This window comes from Stylophora pistillata, chromosome 12 (assembly GCF_964205215.1).
Source record: "Stylophora pistillata chromosome 12, jaStyPist1.2, whole genome shotgun sequence".
Classification (NCBI taxonomy): Eukaryota; Metazoa; Cnidaria; class Anthozoa; order Scleractinia; family Pocilloporidae; genus Stylophora; species Stylophora pistillata.
In genome coordinates, this window is record NC_142530.1 from 26,790,113 (window position 1) to 26,807,964 (window position 17,852).

At 38.3% G+C, this 17,852-nt stretch overlaps 3 protein-coding genes across 3 annotated transcripts; 2 read left to right on the top strand and 1 right to left on the bottom strand.

Annotated features, from left to right (window-relative positions):
- The first annotated feature begins 2,369 nt into the window (after positions 1-2,369).
- On the top strand, positions 2,370-5,078 carry LOC111341351 (transcription factor ATOH1). Its single transcript, XM_022948317.2, has 3 exons — positions 2,370-2,526; positions 2,953-3,496; positions 4,059-5,078. The coding sequence occupies exons 2-3, from the start codon at positions 3,106-3,108 to the stop codon at positions 4,109-4,111; spliced, it is 444 nt and encodes a 147-aa protein (XP_022804052.1). The 5' UTR covers positions 2,370-2,526; positions 2,953-3,105; the 3' UTR covers positions 4,112-5,078.
- Positions 5,079-8,527: 3,449 nt separating this feature from the next.
- LOC111341400 (DBH-like monooxygenase protein 2 homolog) lies at positions 8,528-11,478 on the bottom strand. Its single transcript, XM_022948370.2, has 3 exons — positions 11,148-11,478; positions 10,360-10,506; positions 8,528-9,574 (listed from the first exon to the last, which is right to left on the bottom strand). The coding sequence occupies exons 1-3, from the start codon at positions 11,415-11,417 to the stop codon at positions 9,245-9,247; spliced, it is 747 nt and encodes a 248-aa protein (XP_022804105.2). The 5' UTR covers positions 11,418-11,478; the 3' UTR covers positions 8,528-9,244.
- Positions 11,479-11,481: 3 nt separating this feature from the next.
- Positions 11,482-14,007, top strand: LOC111341411 (DBH-like monooxygenase protein 2 homolog). Its single transcript, XM_088740877.1, has 3 exons — positions 11,482-12,244; positions 12,542-12,688; positions 13,298-14,007. The coding sequence occupies exons 1-3, from the start codon at positions 11,984-11,986 to the stop codon at positions 13,601-13,603; spliced, it is 714 nt and encodes a 237-aa protein (XP_088597003.1). The 5' UTR covers positions 11,482-11,983; the 3' UTR covers positions 13,604-14,007.
- The last annotated feature ends 3,845 nt before the right edge of the window (positions 14,008-17,852 follow it).

Consider the following 17,852-nt stretch of genomic DNA (forward strand, 5'->3'; position numbering starts at 1 on the left):
TTAACGATCTGCACAGAAGTTTCAATATTGAACTCAGAGTCTTCGAGTTGAGGCCTGTTTTAATTAAACGTCAACTGAAAATGTAAGATATCTTCCCTTCGGTTATGTAACAGATATCATCAAGAAACTTGTGACCAAAATAGGTCAGACGCACGACAAAAAATAGCTTGGAAACAAAACTTCAAAGTAGTTTATCTTGAAACCACTAGAGGCTGGAGGCGCTCTTGTTAATTTTACGAGCTGTAGGACTATCGGAAGATAATTGTTTGATTGAAACTCACTGAATAAATCCTCCATGACTTTGCTGTAATCTGCCTTGACTGAAAATGGGTCCTAAAATGACAAAATGAGTGGGCTGGGTTGGTAACTATCATTTATACGCCGTTTGTCAATTGCGGTTGTTTACTGTAAGCCGAATTAAACCTCCCATGGTGAAACGATGTGTTTTGCGATTTTGAAACCACATAACAATGCATTTTCTATTTTGAGGCTGTACAAGACAGGAAATTCAGGTCACATTTAGTGCAAGCCGAGTATACTGGAAAATGTCCGTTGAACAACAACATGTATATTTCCAATTACTTCGAATCCGACAAATAGTTTATGAAAGTGAATCGATGCTGGGAAAATCTGAAAATGTGTTGTTTTTTTTTTGTTTAAACTGCTCCTCGAGCAGTGGTGGTCCTGTATGGGCGCCTAAGCAAGTTATGATTATTAATATTGTCCTCCTCTGATCGCTGGCCTGGTACTGACCCCGAACAATCCGCAGGTTTTGACAGCTTACAGTTTTGCAAACTTCATCCCCAACTAAATATGCTTTTCCGTCCTTTTTAAACCTGATCACTATTTCAGGTGACCAATCGGGATAACAAATTCTAAATCATACACAAACCTAAATTTCATCGGGAGACATCGATATAAAGTCTTGATTACACAGTCACGCATCAGAGTTTCCTCCAACAAGGATCGATTGGACTTAAACCCACATTTATTTGAGTGAGGTTGCTGCTATGTTCGGAAGGGTGAAGGTTCACATTAAATATATGATGAAAATTGAAAGAGAAACACGTGATTTAGGAGAAAAACAGAGCGACAAGTTATTTCTTTTCGAATGCTAAAGGTTTCTCGAGTTCATGCGGCATTGGACCACACCTAATGACCTGAAGTTATGCAAACTCTTTTTGCCCAGCCGCCGTTGGGCTTGCTTGCCCAGCATTCGCTATCTCACGGGCTTAAAATCAAATAGAGAAAAGCTTATCTACACATCAGCGCGAACGAAATACACTTTCATGATAAGAGCCGAGGCAGCCTCTACTGAGATGGTCGAATTTCGTTGAGAGAATGCCAAAGTACAAAAAAATTTGGCTTGGATGATGTACCGCAAATTATGTTTTATCAACTTAACTCAAGAAGCAATTAGGAAGAAGGGAGTAAAGAAAAATTAGTGAAAATGGATAAATTGAGATTGGACACTTCTTCTTTCTGTCCACCTCAACTGAACTTACGAACTTAAAATATAGGTTGCTACTCCTCAAAAAAAAATCCATTCAAGGTAAGAAGGTAAAATTTAAAATGCAAAATTACCCAATTTGAGCTTCGAAAGAAATGTGCAGGTATACCGTGATTCGTTACACGTTTAAGCTCTCGCTTTGCCACGAAATAATGTCCAAAATCTGATATTTTAATAATGCCTAAATGTTATCAGTGTTTTGGTAGGCGTACACAAGGTAACTTATACGCGAAATCAAGCTATCTAGGAATCTGGTTTTACGTAGTACTGGCTCCTCTTGTCTGAGTTCCCAGGCTACCTGTAATATCGCAAAACTCACCGATCTTAATTAAACACATCTCCCATAAATGATCATTCAGATTAATGATACAGGATATTGTTCATTTCCGAAAGATAGAGCGAGATAAATCAAAACGTTGTGGCGAAAGCTGGTAGGTTCAAATTTAACACATGTTACAAGGAAAGTTCAAGCAAATGTTTTCATCGCGCAAATGCTCAGGAAACTTTTTATCGTGTTCGAAGCATGACTCTTTTCCAAAACATGCAAAAACTTTACTTTATTGAATGAATGTTAAAACTGCAGCTTTAGAAAACGATGTGCTCGCTTTAGCAAAACCCAACAGTAAAATCACCAACGGACAGTCAGCAAACTAGAATCGTTCAGTATCAGCATAGTTTGAGGTGAAAATAATTTTTAGGCGTTTTCATGAATATTAATGAGACCAGTAAGCCAGAATTCACCAGACTCTTATATCGTCGAGTTTCCTTTACTGAAGTAGGTTAAAACTAGCCAAAAAATTTTCAAAAGTGGCAAATCTACGTGACTTCTAAAGTTATTTACATTTTTTTGTTTTTAAAGCAAATAAGTACGGAAAGAGAGAAAAAACAATAAACTTTGAAGGGTCAAAGAGTCACTTGCACGATGAGAACGTGTGTTGTGAGTGGCTGCCGTGACGTCATGTTCTATCAAGCCACAAGTTTTTGAGACTGGAGCTCATAGCAGCGATGACACACAGGTACGGTGAGCATGTAAATGATTCCAAACCTTAATGTCCTAAGCTCGAAATACTGATCTAAACTCCACATTTACAATAAATGATTACCACAAACTTTAAGTGTTTTTCAATTATAACATGGAGGAGTTCGGTCACCATTTTAAACAATGCACGAGTCACACATCATTAGTACTTTATCATCATGGAACATGTTCACCATTTAGTTTAATCGAGACAAAAGAGCGTTATTTAATGTAAGAATAGCTAAAGAAAATAAACAGTAAAAGGAAGTTTACGATGCTGTTGTGCGTGGGCTAGACCGAAATGTGGTAGAAAGAATGTGCTTTGAACACGAAATAACCACACGTTATTCAAAATTGTGATAGTAAACCTTATCTTGGATAATATCATGTGTTTATGTTTCTGGACTTTATATAATCGTGTCAGATGAGTTCCGTTCTGATGTCTCTTTAAAATGGAAACCCAGCTGACAAGCCAAGCCCTGGAATGCTGCGATAAGTAACTCGTCCAACGATCTCCACGCCTTAGTTTAAACTCACATCAGTTACAAGCAGTACAACCCGTGCACAGCAGTCAGCCATGGACGCTACAATAGTGGCTAAACCTGACAATGCTCCAGGAAAAAAGAAAACAAGGAGGCGAGGACCTCGTTTGACTGGAGTCAGTCGACAAAGACGAATGGCTAACGCACGCGAGAGGAGCCGCGTGCAAACCCTTAATGCACACATTGAGAGGTTGAGGGATTTAATTCCACTTTTTCCAGGGGAGAAGAAACCCTCCAAAACGGAGACCATTCGACTGGCTGCAGTATACATTTCCTGTCTGACGGAGATTCTCGAGAACACACCGGAGGGTTTGGAAAGAATTAACCCAGACGAGTTACTTCCAAGCCTCCCAGGATTTGAAGATGGTTGGAGTCTCTCTGCAAATCTTCCACGATTCTGCTTTGACTCGTTCTCTGATAATGAAGGTACATATGCACCTTGAAGTTTTCACTCAATTATTTTGTGACGGGGCCAAGGATAAGTGTCATCAGCTCGAAAATCTGGGAGGTCTGATAGTTTTACAATTCTCGCCCGTTATTTTTAAAAATCGTGACCAAGGGTAAATTATGGTTGAACCTTTTTCTTCAAATTTTCACCGCAAATATTTGTGGATCCGTGAGTTCAGGAATAGAACGATGTGTACAAAGATAACAGTAGTCCGTTTGAAATATGTTTACAAATAATAATTCGTTTTTCATTGTCAATGTAAATAAAATGTATTATCATTTTAACACTTCCTCTCTTAGTTTTCGTGGATTGCGTCCACTCTTGTTGACGTCCAATCATTCATAAAACGGTCCCTTGAACAAAAAGAAAAATCAAAAATTAAAAATCAAAAATTTTTATTGAAATGTTGCTTGAAAGTGATCTCACATTAAATTGCTGATCTCTTATCACGAACAGCTTATGGTGAAATCCTCAGAGCTGTTTGTTTGTTTTGTTTTTTGTTTTTATTAATGTATCGTTTTTCATCTAATTTTTTTTCAGACAACTTACTAGACCTCGACCTTGGAGAATACCTCTGGGATGAGTATGAGTAGGGCTCCACTGTGAGGAACTCAAAGGTCCCCGCATTAGGCATCAACCACAGGATACTTTTATTTCAGATCTTTCATCCTTGTATCACAGACCACTTATCGGTAAAATTATCACCTATTTTATCAAGTATCTGGGACAATCTGTGGAATGCATGTAGAAGGCACACAATGTCTCCACGTGTTGATCCCTTATGTCGCCAGTTGGTGAAAGGAAGCTATGTCACGATAGTTAAGCATTTTCCTAACCAAGCGTGACATCGCAGATACCCCTTCCCCAACTAAGGATAACACTTAATGAGATCATGAGAAAAGCACCAATTAGTTTACTACTAACTAGAATGAAAAAAAAGGAGTTTAAGGTTGGGCAAGATTAACTGTAATTTGCTAAATCCTTTTTCAACAAATCGTGACTTAGCGTTTTTTCGCCTTTTATGAATTGAGCTCGAAAGTGAAACATTTGGGGGACTTTGTAAGCCAAGCTTCAAAAGAGTCACTGACTAAGGGTGCTCTTGATTCAGTTCCAACATATCATTTCCACTGGTTAAATTCGTTTCAAATCACACAAAAAATTAATTATGAAGAATATATTGTTAAGTTTGTGCCAAGGAACATTCGTAAAGATGATTTATTAATCAACGCCTGGGCAATTACGTTTATTAATAAGCTAATCACATTATGCTTCAATTGTATATTCTATCAAAATTGTTTGGGTTTACGTCTGTAGCATGGTGTAACACTACATGTACTTTATAAAGTCTATGATTTATAGTGCTTCCACAATTGGGTCTAGGATCAATTTCTTGGTATGATCGATAGGCATCGTAAGTTTTATCTTAATTTTACCAACTGACCTCATCAAGTTCGTGGCCAAAAGCCCAGTGGCGGAGAGGAGAACATTTCAATCATGCATTACTGAAACGTGTGAAAGTGCTCTTGGTTGTAATCCAATATAGAGTTTTGGGTTCGAGAATTACTTGACAAAGTTTCTTTGGAGATGCTGGCGCTCTACCCGTGACCAAAAACCATCAACTAGCAATTTGCAAGGCCTTATCGGTACCATCCAACCGCACCTGGAATAAAAAGACTAATCAGTTAAGATATTGCACGGGATCAACCTTAAGAACCTTTCGCACATCTAGTAAGAATATTCCTTGCCCACCTGCCTCAATTATAGTTAAACTCCTGCTATTTGACTTACTTTCTAAAAGTCTTCAGGGCTTGCTCTTGGATGGAGTCTCGCGCTCAGTCACTCGTTTGGTCCTGGCTGACATAATAAGTTCGTGCTGCGTTCGATCTTTGTCTTTATCACTGACGACTGTCTGTAATGACAAAGATAACAAGGAAATGACTGCAACCGCTAAACAAGAAGTTCCTCACACAATGGAATCTTGTGGAAAGCTTGATACATTTCAGTAATCTCAAGGATATTTTTCATTCTCTTTTTTCAATCCAAGAGAGGTGGGAGGTGGGTGAGAAGGAGGAGAAAATAGATTAACACCGAGTTTTCCCAAAAATAGTAATGATACTCTTCCGTGACTTAGACTTTCCTTTTACAGTATATATGCCTCAGAGTATTTGGTTTGGTCCAAGACACTCGTCTGAATTGTGGTCAGCCACAACTTCCGAAAACACTCTTTTTTAGGAAACGTCCGGAATTCCAGTCAGAAGATAGAGTCTACTGAGACCATCAGAAAGCATCTTGTAACGGAGTTATGTAGTTGATGTATGATGTATAATGACAGTCAAAGGCACACAAGAACATGAAATCTTGAGTATCGCATGGATCGGAGCAGTATTTGGTCTGATGTAGGAACAGTGTGCCACTGCATATTGTCGATAAAAGGATTTCGTCACGCCACAATTGAAAAAATAAATTGTTTTACTAATCCACTTCTTTATTAAAAGTTTACATACGAAATTGTAAACCTATCTATCAACTTTAGGAGTTTGAAGGTTGTACATAATTCAAGGATAGAAAGGTTTTTAAGCTGACCACTTTGACAGCACTTTACCAACATTTCCGGACTAGTCTTCCGTCTCCATAGAAACCCTGGGTTCAAGTTTCAGTCGACATGGCAAGGTTAGAGGGGAAAAAGAGGAGAAAGAGATTATCATTACCTAGCCGCTAGCCGGCTGTGTTAGCGCTCAATTAATGAGCCCTGAAGCAGAATAACTCTTTATAGAGATTCAGAGGAGACAACATCTCCGTCCTTTTTCTGAGCGCGTCAGCCTCTTGAAAGCTGGAAAGAGGTCTGCTTTCGTCAGTCAGTTGTTTACTATCTTGAAATACCCAGTTTAGTCTTCGTTAGGGTGTTCGTTGCAAATCGTATTGCACTAAAGTGTTGTCAATAAAATTCTGAAGGAGAACAATTCATTTTCCTTTGGGAACATCCAACGACAAATTCAGAACAAAATGATAAAAATGTTTAATCCACGATTTCATCGTATTTAATTGGCTCAGCGTAATTGATATATCGCAAATTCTGACGCAAACATGAAACAAGATATGGACTTTTTTGTCAGATTTGAAAAAAGTGTATCTGAAAATCGAATACTTTGGTATCGCCAGTGGATATTGAAAAGCGCGCAGTTATAATAGAGGACAAAGTCTGCCGGACTGAGACCTGAGGCTGAAAAGTATGGTAACTCGAATTGGGTCATTTCAAGTTTTCTGTGAAAACCCAACAACATTCCGATAATTAAGAAACTATCTCTAAAGTCGGTGAGATGTTGAGAATCTCTTTAAATACTATAAACAGATACCAAGTGTGTGGTTGGGTTTGTCACTAGCCATCGAAAAGATGTTATTCACATACGTTCGATGAACTCGCAGATAACCGCTATGCGGACAACTGATCAAATAACTTAATCCACGGGAAGTGTTGGGAAGGAAAATGAAAGAATTTCTTTCAGAGATAAGGTACTTTATCTCTAATAGAATAGTATCCATCTTCTAAGCTATCTTGACTTCCCGTTTACACTCATTCTTCATAACAAAGAGACTTTTCGAACAGGATATCACCCAAGGGTTATTAAGCGATTAAAAATTCCTAATTAAAACTTGTCATTCAGAGAGTGGAGTGTTAAGTAGATATTTCTAAATGTAACGAATTCGTGCTGAAGTCAATCACATCGAATTTTTAGGATAAAAAAATTCAAGTGCAGCATATTTCGATTGCCTCTGGATCTTGCCTTTCGAGCCTTGTGCTCTTTTTCTTTTTATTAGCAGTAATCAAAGATAACTTGTTGTCTTCCGCAGTGGTGATCAGTTCAGGCACACAATCGATAGGAAAATTGTGATTGGCTGTTTTTCGAACACACCATTTAATCACCGGAAGTATCAACATATCTTTTGTGGTTTTTCTATCATGGCGAGGACATGAACATGTTTGAAAATTGTTTGATCGATTCGAAGAAGATGGATATTTATGATCAGGGGCGGTGATCTCTTTCAAAAGAAAGTTCGAGAATTAAATCTGAAAGAGGGAGATTTCAGCCGGATAGATTACGGTGCCAATTTTTTTTTTTTTTTTGAGGTTAATATCGACCAGAGTTAAAGGGTCTCAATCCTCTTTACGCATATAAAAAAAAAAAAAAAAAAAACAATCTGGGATGACTCTTGGTATTTAAATGTGCAGGTCCATTAGGTTTTGTTTACTTCAGAAGTTCTTATTTTTGGTAAAGTCATTGATATTTCATTTACATATTTATCATTAGGGATTTATACGTTTAACTTTGCACCGTGTAACGTACAAACACAATCATTTGAAGTAAAATCTTTCTTCTGATGGTTGGAACTTGTTGGATGGAATATAAATTAGCCCCACATAAATATGGTTTTAATTGGGAAAAAAATGGGAAAGTGTTGGACGCGTAGGTTTGAGAGATAAGGAAGCCGCCTTGTTATAATCCACTCAGGAATTAGTATACATACGATGGAATTACAATTTTGTTAAAATGTTATATTAGAGATATCCATCCTTATCCTAGTTAATGCGTAATCACGTTAGTTTATTGAGAACAAGAATTTTGCGGTCTCACGAACGATGTGCCTGGATGTCAGAGATGTTTCTTTGTCGTGACTGAAACTCTCCTCGCACATAACTCAGCGATCAGTTTCCAAACAAACAGTACCCTTGCGTTGGCGTGCAGGTAAAAAAATACAAAGTAGGTTAATCTGATCATACCGAGGCGTTGTTGATAAAAGTAAATTGACCACCGAAGTTGGAGTTGAAAAACCTGATGTTTAAAGTGTCTTAGTCTCCAGAATCTGCTAACTTCAGTTATCATTAAATTGTACTTGGTTTAGAAAATAATCACCCGGAACTTCTTTTTACTCGAAAAGATGCCTTCCAACTCAATGAAGAATTGCATGCCAAAACGATGCAGAACGTAAGCTAAAATTAGATGCGACTCGAATTGATTGGGGAGTCAGTCGACAGGGTTTCAACTGAGAGCACTGAGTCTTTATTTTAGATTTAATCAAACATGAACATTAAATGCGGGTGCTGTCTGATGTAAGCAATTCATTCGATGATTCAGATAGTGGAGGTGATTGGATCTATCCACATGGCAGACAGGTCCATCTATTTCTTAGAATTACTGAACCCCTCTACAAAACATTGGTAATTGTCGTCGCTGAGGAGAAGATGAAGTTATTTACTAAAGCGCAGCTCTGGGAAAATTGGATAAATAAGATATCCCAATGAAATCAGTCTTTCTAGTCTATGTTCAGTCAGTTCAAAAGGGAAGCAGCAAGGTATACGTGGGACTCTTTACATAATCCATCATTACTTTGAAGCTTACCTTCAACTAATGAGACTGAAGGTGCTCTGTATAGGTCTGTACTTCAACAATGAATTATTAATTTCAAGTCACAAATCACTACAAGCTTTCTGACACATAATCCATCATTACTTTGAAGTTTACCTTCAACTAATGAGAAAGGTGCGTGCTCTATGTAGGTCTGTACTACAACACAGAATTATTAATTTCAAGTCACAAATCACAGATGCTTGTAGGCAAGGTGTTTGCAATGATGAAGTACCTTCACGTCACATATTGTGGGCGAAGAGGAACCTCGAAATAGGAGGCCAAGATTTAATAACAACGACGAGAATAAATTGGGTGGAATGTTCAAAAAATGACTTGTGATTGCACAAATAAACATAATGAAAGAAAGAACGATAGGAAAGTTGAACCGCGAGCGCGTGAAGATATGGATCCAAGAACTCTTGCTTTACTGTTCTCCTCCGATGTAGCTGTGAAGGACGTTAGTGTGGTGGTTTCCGTTCGGTTATTCGCTGCCAGGCTTTTGACGTTAGTGCTGCGTTCAGGTGCCTGAGTTGTGCCCGTGTCTGCTGGGATTAAGGTGACCATTTTGAAGCCTTGCTTTTCGTGCTTTGTCTTATAGGGCGATGGATAATCTAGTGTGTGGTGGGCGTACACCAAAAGCATCGGTCCCGGCTGCAAAAATGGATTTGTAAAAAATGCGATATATGTGATATCATTGCTTTTTTTTTAGGTAAACTTGGGCCGAATTTCTTAGTTTAAAAAGAAACTAAGACTTAAGGGGAAAAGAGAAAAAAATTGAACTAGCGAAGGAAATCTGGGAGCAGGCGAGTAGACGATAAATGAATCTAACGGTCAATTAAGAAAATTGTTTTGGCGTCTGTATCCTACTGAGTGTCAAATTCATTTCTTTCGAAGTTTTGTTTAAGCCATTCAAAGCTTTTTCTTTGTGAAGGGTAACGCTTCTAGAAAAGAGTGACAACTTCGAATGTCCTTGGACTTAGACGAATAAATTTGTTTACACAGCGTGGAACTGAAGTACGTTTGTGCATCTTAAAAATAAATTAGAAAAAAAAAAAAAAGAAAAGAAAAGAAATCAAGCGTACAACGTGTTCCCCTGAGGACCAAACTCACGAACCATATGCCAAAGATATGAGGCAGCCGTTATGAGAAAACAGTGGCAATATCGACTGAAAAATTATTCCAGCATTTCGATGGATATGCTCAGTTCACTGACTCATTAACATCATAATGCTGTAATATTATGAAGGTGTCGAGTACTTTTATTTAATTTAAGTTTTCAATATTGCTGAATTCTGACGCAAACGCCCTTGATTACTCGTGCAACAGAGAGTATTATATTAAAGACCCAAGATTTTCGAGGGAAGGAATGTCTATTAGGGAAATTGATGAGTCTTGAAAAAAATTGTTATACATAGAATTAATAATTATGTCCTTACCTTGATTTCAACGTCTTTACTGTCGCCTGTGTCTCTTTTTCTGTAGAATTCCAGGAATGTTTTGCCGTTGCTTTCGTTGAAACCTATTAGATTATAATCCTGGTGTCGATCTGCTAAAGGTTCTGAATAACCACTGGTAAAACGATCCTGGAAATGACGAATGTTACAAATGAATTCTTATGGGAATGAAAAGAGGTTATTTTCCTTTTTTAAAAGCTTTTTGATTTGCGAAACACTTCTCTCGTTATTTTGTTTTTCGGTGTCTCTTTTGAACGAGAAATTCAACGAGCATAAAAGAAACTTTCAAACGAGACAGCAAATATAATACCCATTAAACATTTTTGTGCGTGCCCGGAATATTATTCTGTTCATTTTCAGTTTTTTGTAAAATAAATTGCTTTCGCTATAGACTTAGGAAGCGTAAGCAAATCATTGGAACACACAAATTTAGGGCAAAATAGATATTTTTCAGTTCGATTTTTATTTTTGACCGGTAGATAAATAATACGTGGCCGGATACGAATTGACAACAAACGATTTTAAGTGAGTTATTCTCTTATCATTCGTGGATAAGCTGTTGGTTTCTGCTGATTTACTGTTCTGAATACGTGACTGGGGACGGATTGAAGTATCAAAATTAATTTCTATTTACTTCGCTGATGCATTTTTTCTTTCTCGGCATGAATACCCTAGTCTAGTACGAATATCGTGTTGCTGTTCGAATTGGATCCAATTCTGCCTTAAAATAGGAGAAAATTCTACTAAGAAAAACACACATGGAGACTTACAGTGACTGATCCCCTTCTATTTTGTACCTTTCCAACAATCACATCATAGTTTTTCATTCTGTTGATTTTGTTGGCAAATCCGAAACCGACCCATCCGAGCGTATTAACTTGCAAAACAAAGTTGACTATATCGGTGCTATCATTGTAAGCCCAATACAATTTAAATGCTTTTTCTCCATCGAGGTAAACAGAACTGAAAGTTTCCTTGGGATTGACGATAGAAAACTTGAACAGTAAAATGATCACAGCAAAGAAGAATAACCGAGACATTGCTGGAAACCTCGAGAATACCAATGCGGAACATGTAATATTGTTGTACGGATTAAGTTTACTCGCCAACATTTGCATGGCAGATATTGAGTCTTTGGGAGGAAAGCCCTCTTTTAAATCTATATCGAGTTAATCCTTGTGTTAAAAGCATTTTAAAGTAACCAGAAACTCATTATTTACCATGGTTACCGCTACCACAAAAGATAAATCGTTTTCAATAAAAATGTAAAATCTAGTGTAAGACCATGGTTGTTTCTTTCAAATCTTAAGGATTTGTCTATTAATCTTCAATTCATCATTTCAAAGCGTGTGACTTAATTGCGTCGCTGAGGATTTGGTAAACAGCACGTAAACGTGAAAATTGACCGTCAGAGGTGCGGCTCTAGAATCGTTCAATACTACAATATCTCAATTACATCAACCCTTCTTGAAATAACGATATAGTCGTACCTTGTACAACGGTAAACAATTGCTTACAATGTGAACTGTGCTGTTTGATTAAAATTCGTGTGTTAGAGAGAGGAGGAATCATAAAGAGGAGAAAAAGACACTTTAATTATCTTTAAATGATTTCAAATCCGTTTTTAATTCTGATAGTATTAACAGCCTGTTTCAACCATGGATTTGAAGGCCATGCCTTATCCTTTGACGGTGGTAATTTTCATGTTTCTTGGAGGTACGATAAACACCGCGATGAGTTGTATTTCGAACTTAATGTGAAGACGGAAGGATGGGTTGGTTTTGGATTCACCTTCACACCACAAAAGATGAACAACTATGATGTTATTATTGGTGGAAAGACCCGTGCAGGAACTCCCTATTTGAATGTATGTTATTTCTTATGCAATCGTTGATTTACGAATTGATATAGGAGCAAGCAATAGCTTGCCTGCTTGAGTTAGTTACTTAGGAAAGGGGGTAAGTCTCTAAAGAAACTGTGGCGCTGCGTCGGTAGGGGTAACAAGGTCATTTGGTAATATCAATTAAGTTGAAATTAAAAAATTACTTAGTTACTTAGGGTTGCGCAAAAGGTGCTTTGTGGTACAATTTAATGAAAAATATGCTATCTTGTCGGGTTGGAGCTATGAACTCAACAAAGGAAGAAATTTTGTTCCAATCTTTAGGACTTTTTTACAGTTGGGCTCACCACGCCAGTCTTAGACTTGAAGCAAAGTTACATATTGGACATGGCCTCGGAGCAAGACGGAATTACAACACTTCATTTCCACCGTCCAAGGATCACAAGTGACTCAGAGGATATTCAGTTTAACGTAAGTTGACCTTTGTCAAAGTTGACTTAGGTTCTCGATTTGTGGCAACGGTCTTCTCTACTTAGAGCGCTCACGAACCATGTCCGTTTGTTTCCAAGATCTGGGAATTGTAAATTCTGCAGCCAAGGAAATATTTGGGGAATTTGAAGCATAAGGCTCGTAAAAAGCATTTATTAAATCAGTCTAATGAACAAATGGTAAACACCACAGCGTACACTATTGAGTTATGGACGCACGCGGGAGGTTGCTAAGCACGAAAGAAGCGTAAGAGTCGCTCGAGGCGATAGCCGCGAGCGACTCTAGCTTCTTGAGTGCTTAGCAAACCTCCCAAGTGCATCCATAACTCAATAGTGTACGCTGTGGTGTTTACCATTTCTTTTATAACATAACATTGATACATTGTAGCTAAAGAGTTCCCTTTTTTTTAACAAATCTTGCGCGACCAGAAAAAACAAGCGCGCGCGGAAAAATAGTCTTTGCATTTGCTCACGTCAGCAGCGTACAGCCATAGGCAAATGGGGGACGCTAAATTGACCAATCAGAGCGCGCGCTTTACTTTGGTTATGTTATAATCACATCTTTTGTCATTTGTTATTTATATGCATGTAGATGACCACCAATGTGTTCATACTGTGGGCGTATAATGAAATCGACGATGCACGTGACCCAAACAGCTTCAGCAAACATTCACGAAAGGGGTACAGTAGTAGACCTCATAGAATCGCGGTCGAAACTATTCCTACAGTCGATGTTTCAAGTGAAGAAAGAACGAATTTCAAAACATTTCACCTGAGCACGCAGCCTCTCGCAACACTAAAACCGGCAAAAGCCTTAGGACTTCAACCAAACTTAAGCATCAGGACCATTGCAATGGTCATCACTCTGTACCTCTTGGTTCAACTGGTATTCAAGTAAGTTAGGATTTGTTGCAGGGAGCCGCCAAGAGGTTAAGAAATCTTTCCAGCGTAATTTTTGTGTGCGAATACAACTCACCTTTGCTAACATTTTACGACTTTGAAATCATGAAAAAGAACGATTCAAGCGGGTCATGATTATTTTGAATTAGAAGGAAACCAAGTCCAGACAGGTTTCCATCCGCAAACTGGCTTATGTCTAATATTCACAATTTGTTGCGTTATTTTTATCACGCGGATGAAATTATTTACAATCTAAGGTGTTTCCATTTAAAAATTTTAATAACAACCAGGCTTATCTGGCAATTTACGAGAAGTCATCGGTTTGTTTCTTCTTTATCCAAATTTTGTTTTACCACTACAATCTTCAACTTGTTATTTTAATAATAAATAGAGAGAAAAGTAGTGGTATTTTCATCGTTTCTTTATTCCTAAATGTAAGCCTTAGTTAGAAATTTGGAATAAGGAGGGAATATCAAGCACAGACCGTGATCTTGATGCCTGAGCGTGCCGGGATATTTGAGAGAGAAATAAATGCTGGAACAATCACAAGTGCATCATCAATAAGCACTGAATGCTGGTTGTTGTTTCCTTCCGATCAACCAGAGGCAGTGATAATTTATAAAACACGTATCCAGCTGTTTTTAAAAATCAAATTTCAATAAGAAACATGTCTCTAATAGGGCTCCTTCAAAACAGAAGTTCCTTTTCATATGTTGAGATGGTTTGCTATTTGGGTCTCCGTTGATCACAGGGAATCAGTATGGAATCTGTCTGGCGATACTACTTATACTCTTAATATAATTTTAACAACTCCAGGTTTTCCTGAATGTCTTTCTTTGCTGCATGTAGATAGTTACGAAAAAAATTCATCTCCTGCGAAAATTGAAATGCTGAGTTGCAGTTAATTTTTTTCCTCCATTAGATCTAGAAATAGGCCATTTTACAGTTGTGTACTTAGTTGCGAAGCCTTTGATTCCGAGTGAGGCTGAAGGTGACCTTGTTGTGATAGAGACCTGTATCTACTTAGCATGATAACAAAGTGATTTACATTTGAAAGGCAGCAAGGTTTGTATCATAACAAGGTCAACCTTAGCCTCACTCCCATTCAAAGGCTTGGCAACTAAGCACACAACTGTAAAATGGACTATTGTATATCTCTAAAGTTATTCAACGAATTACAATGAAGGTTATTAGATATTGTAAGTGTCGATCGTCTTTTAGTAATTAAGTCAAAAGTACATACAAAAAAATTAAGAAAACTTTCTTAAGTATTCAAAGTCATATGAGCATAGTATAAGGCATCGGTTAGTAAATACCGAGCTAAGTTGTTTGGTCACAAGGACTCCCTAAAGGCTTCATTCCAGAAAGATACCTGCTCAACACGTTTCGATGCGAACTGGTCTTGGAACTGAACAGCAGTCGTTTCTAACCAAGTGGCGAGAAGGGGAGGTTCACAGTTTGTTCCTGGCGTCCAGTATAAGAGTATAGGAAAACAATGGGAATGTTTTGGTCTCGTCGCATGAAGCATCTCAATCCTAAACTGCATAAGTCGTTAGGCGTAAAAATTGAAACATTTTAAAGAATAGTCGTTAAACAATTTAATTGTGAAAAAAAGTTCTGGTGACAGCAATGAAATGATATTAACCGTTAGCCGTAAAATGACCAAGATTTTAATCGTTGTTAACCGTAGAAAAGATGCAAAACATGTAGGCCTTTCGTTACTGTAGTAGAAGTATCTGTAAGGATTCCTTTGATTATTAATAGATCTCAAGATTACGAAAAGTGACCAAACTTCTTCGCAGCGTTTATGGCTGAGCTGTAAATCTTGTTGAAGTTAGCCGCCTCCGATAGCAACCAAAATAGGGAGTCTAGGAGCAGCTTTGCCTTCACCAAAACGTTAAACTCCATGTCTGATGTTGTACAATCTGAGCAATCCTCAACCAGACTTTCAAAGATACTTTCTTTTTCTTCATAAAAATTCTTGAAGGCTGACATAGAATGTCCCGTCTGAAATCGGGTGTTAAGCTCTTTAAAGCGCGAAATGTAAAATTTGTGGAAGCAGTATTTTGAGTTGAGAAGAACATCTGGCATTTCTCGATCTCCTTTGACTTTTGCAAATGACTGGATAAGGGGTATGCATTGAAAAGGAACAAGGCTTGGTTCCTGAGTCAATAAGAGATTTTTTTTCAGGGTTTGCAATATCTTCCTGGCCTCAAAAACTCTGGAGAAACCCATAACAGCTGCAGCAGCGCTTGGGTTAAAGCTCTCGTGCAGAATGCACAAAGATACTGCATGCTCTTTTTCTTGCATAGGAAGTCTCTGGTAGGAAGATTCGAAAAGGAGTTTGAGTCGCAACTTGCTCGGACAATCTTCTTTGTCAATCCTGTCAACGATACCGCTTTCAGATGCCCTGAATTCATCTAGGGGTTGACTAATAGAAAGGCCGTCATTAACACATGGTAAACACCACAGCGTACACTACTGAGTTATGGATGCACGCGGGAGGTTGCTATGTACGAAAGAAGCGTAAGAGTCGCTCGAGGCGATAGCCGCGAGCGACTCTAGCTTCTTGAGTGCTTAGCAAACCTCCCAAGTGCATCCATAACTCAATAGTGTACGCTGTGGTGTTTACCATTTGTTTTATAACATAACATTGATACATTGTAGCTAAAGAGTTCCCTTTTATTTAACAAATCTTACGCGACCAGAAAAAACAAGCGCGCGCGGAAGAATAGTCTTTGCATTTGCTCACGTCAGCAGCGCACACCCATGGGCAAATGGGGGACGCTAAATTGACCAATCAGAGCGCGCGCTTTACTTTGGTTATGTTATAATGGTACATGACTGCACAGTTTTGAGATTCCTATGCTGTCAGAGATACTGGCGTTGGGGAGAAGGATGTCAGCGAGCTTCTGTGAAGAAATAACATCCACTGAGTGGTTTTTATTCGTACCTCCTGGTTACACTCAAGAAAAAACTCAAACGATTCCGTGCTGGTAATGAGAAGTTGAACCCTTTCGTTCCGTGTGTGAATTTCCTGAAGAAGATTTGTGACTTCTTCCTTCGTATCTGGAGCCGCACTTTCAAATAACTCGTCTGCTCCATCTAGGATTATTAGAAACGGAACGAAGATATCCGGCGGAATATTTGATAAAGTTAGTCCTTAGCGGACATAACACTCGGTGAATGATCTTTTATAGTAGATTCGTTGTAGCATTCTGAGAAGCTTCGATGTGAGTTTAGCTTTTGAATGGAGTCCTCGCAAAGAAAAGAAATAGACATGCATTCCTTTTGTCGGAATCTGATGCCCAACTTGGATCGAATTCGACGTTTTTCCAAAGCCTGGCGACCCCCATATCGACACGATTCGAGTAAACTCACTATCTAGATGACCAATGATCTCGTCAGTCGTCTTTTGACGGCCAGTGAAGTGAGAATCTGTTGGAGGCAGTCCAGAAGGTCTTGGCAACGAAATTTTGAAACCATAAATAGATTGAAAGGCGAATGAAATATTTAGATACCTAAAGAGAGACACAGCAGATCTAAAAAGCTTGTGGAATGTCCTGGCAAAGATAATGCTTGTTTCTAAAACGTTTCTTCCGTGGATCGACTAAGAGATTACGCAACGCTAAGCTTAGAAAACGGCGCTAACTGACGAATTCCATAAATAGTCCAACGATTCTATGTAACGTTCTCTTTTCACTTTTGGTTTTTCTTTATGAACTTTCCTCAATTTATAAGTAATCTTACCTCTTTCCTTTCTGATTTCTACTTTCAACTCCTCCAACGTATTCGTAAGATCATTAAACTCTTTCTTTCTTTCGTTTTCGGTTCTTGTCATGTTTTCTTCTAGTTTGTGGTCCTTTAGTGCGATACTTGATGTCACACATAACTCGTCTTTTACTTCTTCTCCAAAAAACTGGATTTCTCTCACTAACAGCATTCTCACGTTTTCCTTTAATTTCTCAACCTTTTTCGTAGGGAAGTCCACGTCAGTCGAGTTGCCAATGGTATCAGTAGAGCCTGTGCTGATATTCAAAGCTTTGTAGGCGTCCTTCGCATACTTCACCCATTGATCAAATGTTTTTTTTTTTTTTTTCAATCTCACAGCTGAGAGTGACATAAGGCGTTCCTAAGCAGTCGTAATTGATCGATTGCAAGAGAAAATACCTCAGCATCATCTCCTGTCGGGCTTATCATCGAAGTATGGAAACTTCCACTGGTTAAGTTATGGTGCTTCAAATACA

What these genes read in the sequence shown, in the direction of transcription:
- LOC111341351 (XM_022948317.2), top strand. Translation starts at nt 3,106, where the DNA reads ATGGACGCTACAATAGTGGCTAAACCTGACAATGCTCCAGGAAAAAAG. An exon ending in CTCGTTCTCTGATAATGAAG is followed by an intron (nt 3,497 to 4,058) that starts GTACATATGCAC and finishes ATTTTTTTTCAG; the next exon opens with ACAACTTACTAGACCTCGAC.
- LOC111341400 (XM_022948370.2), bottom strand. Translation starts at nt 11,417, where the DNA reads ATGTCTCGGTTATTCTTCTTTGCTGTGATCATTTTACTGTTCAAGTTT. An exon ending in ATAGAAGGGGATCAGTCACT is followed by an intron (nt 10,507 to 11,147) that starts GTAAGTCTCCAT and finishes CGTCATTTCCAG; the next exon opens with GATCGTTTTACCAGTGGTTA. An exon ending in GTAAAGACGTTGAAATCAAG is followed by an intron (nt 9,575 to 10,359) that starts GTAAGGACATAA and finishes CCATTTTTGCAG; the next exon opens with CCGGGACCGATGCTTTTGGT.
- LOC111341411 (XM_088740877.1), top strand. Translation starts at nt 11,984, where the DNA reads ATGATTTCAAATCCGTTTTTAATTCTGATAGTATTAACAGCCTGTTTC. An exon ending in CAGGAACTCCCTATTTGAAT is followed by an intron (nt 12,245 to 12,541) that starts GTATGTTATTTC and finishes TCCAATCTTTAG; the next exon opens with GACTTTTTTACAGTTGGGCT. An exon ending in CAGAGGATATTCAGTTTAAC is followed by an intron (nt 12,689 to 13,297) that starts GTAAGTTGACCT and finishes ATATGCATGTAG; the next exon opens with ATGACCACCAATGTGTTCAT.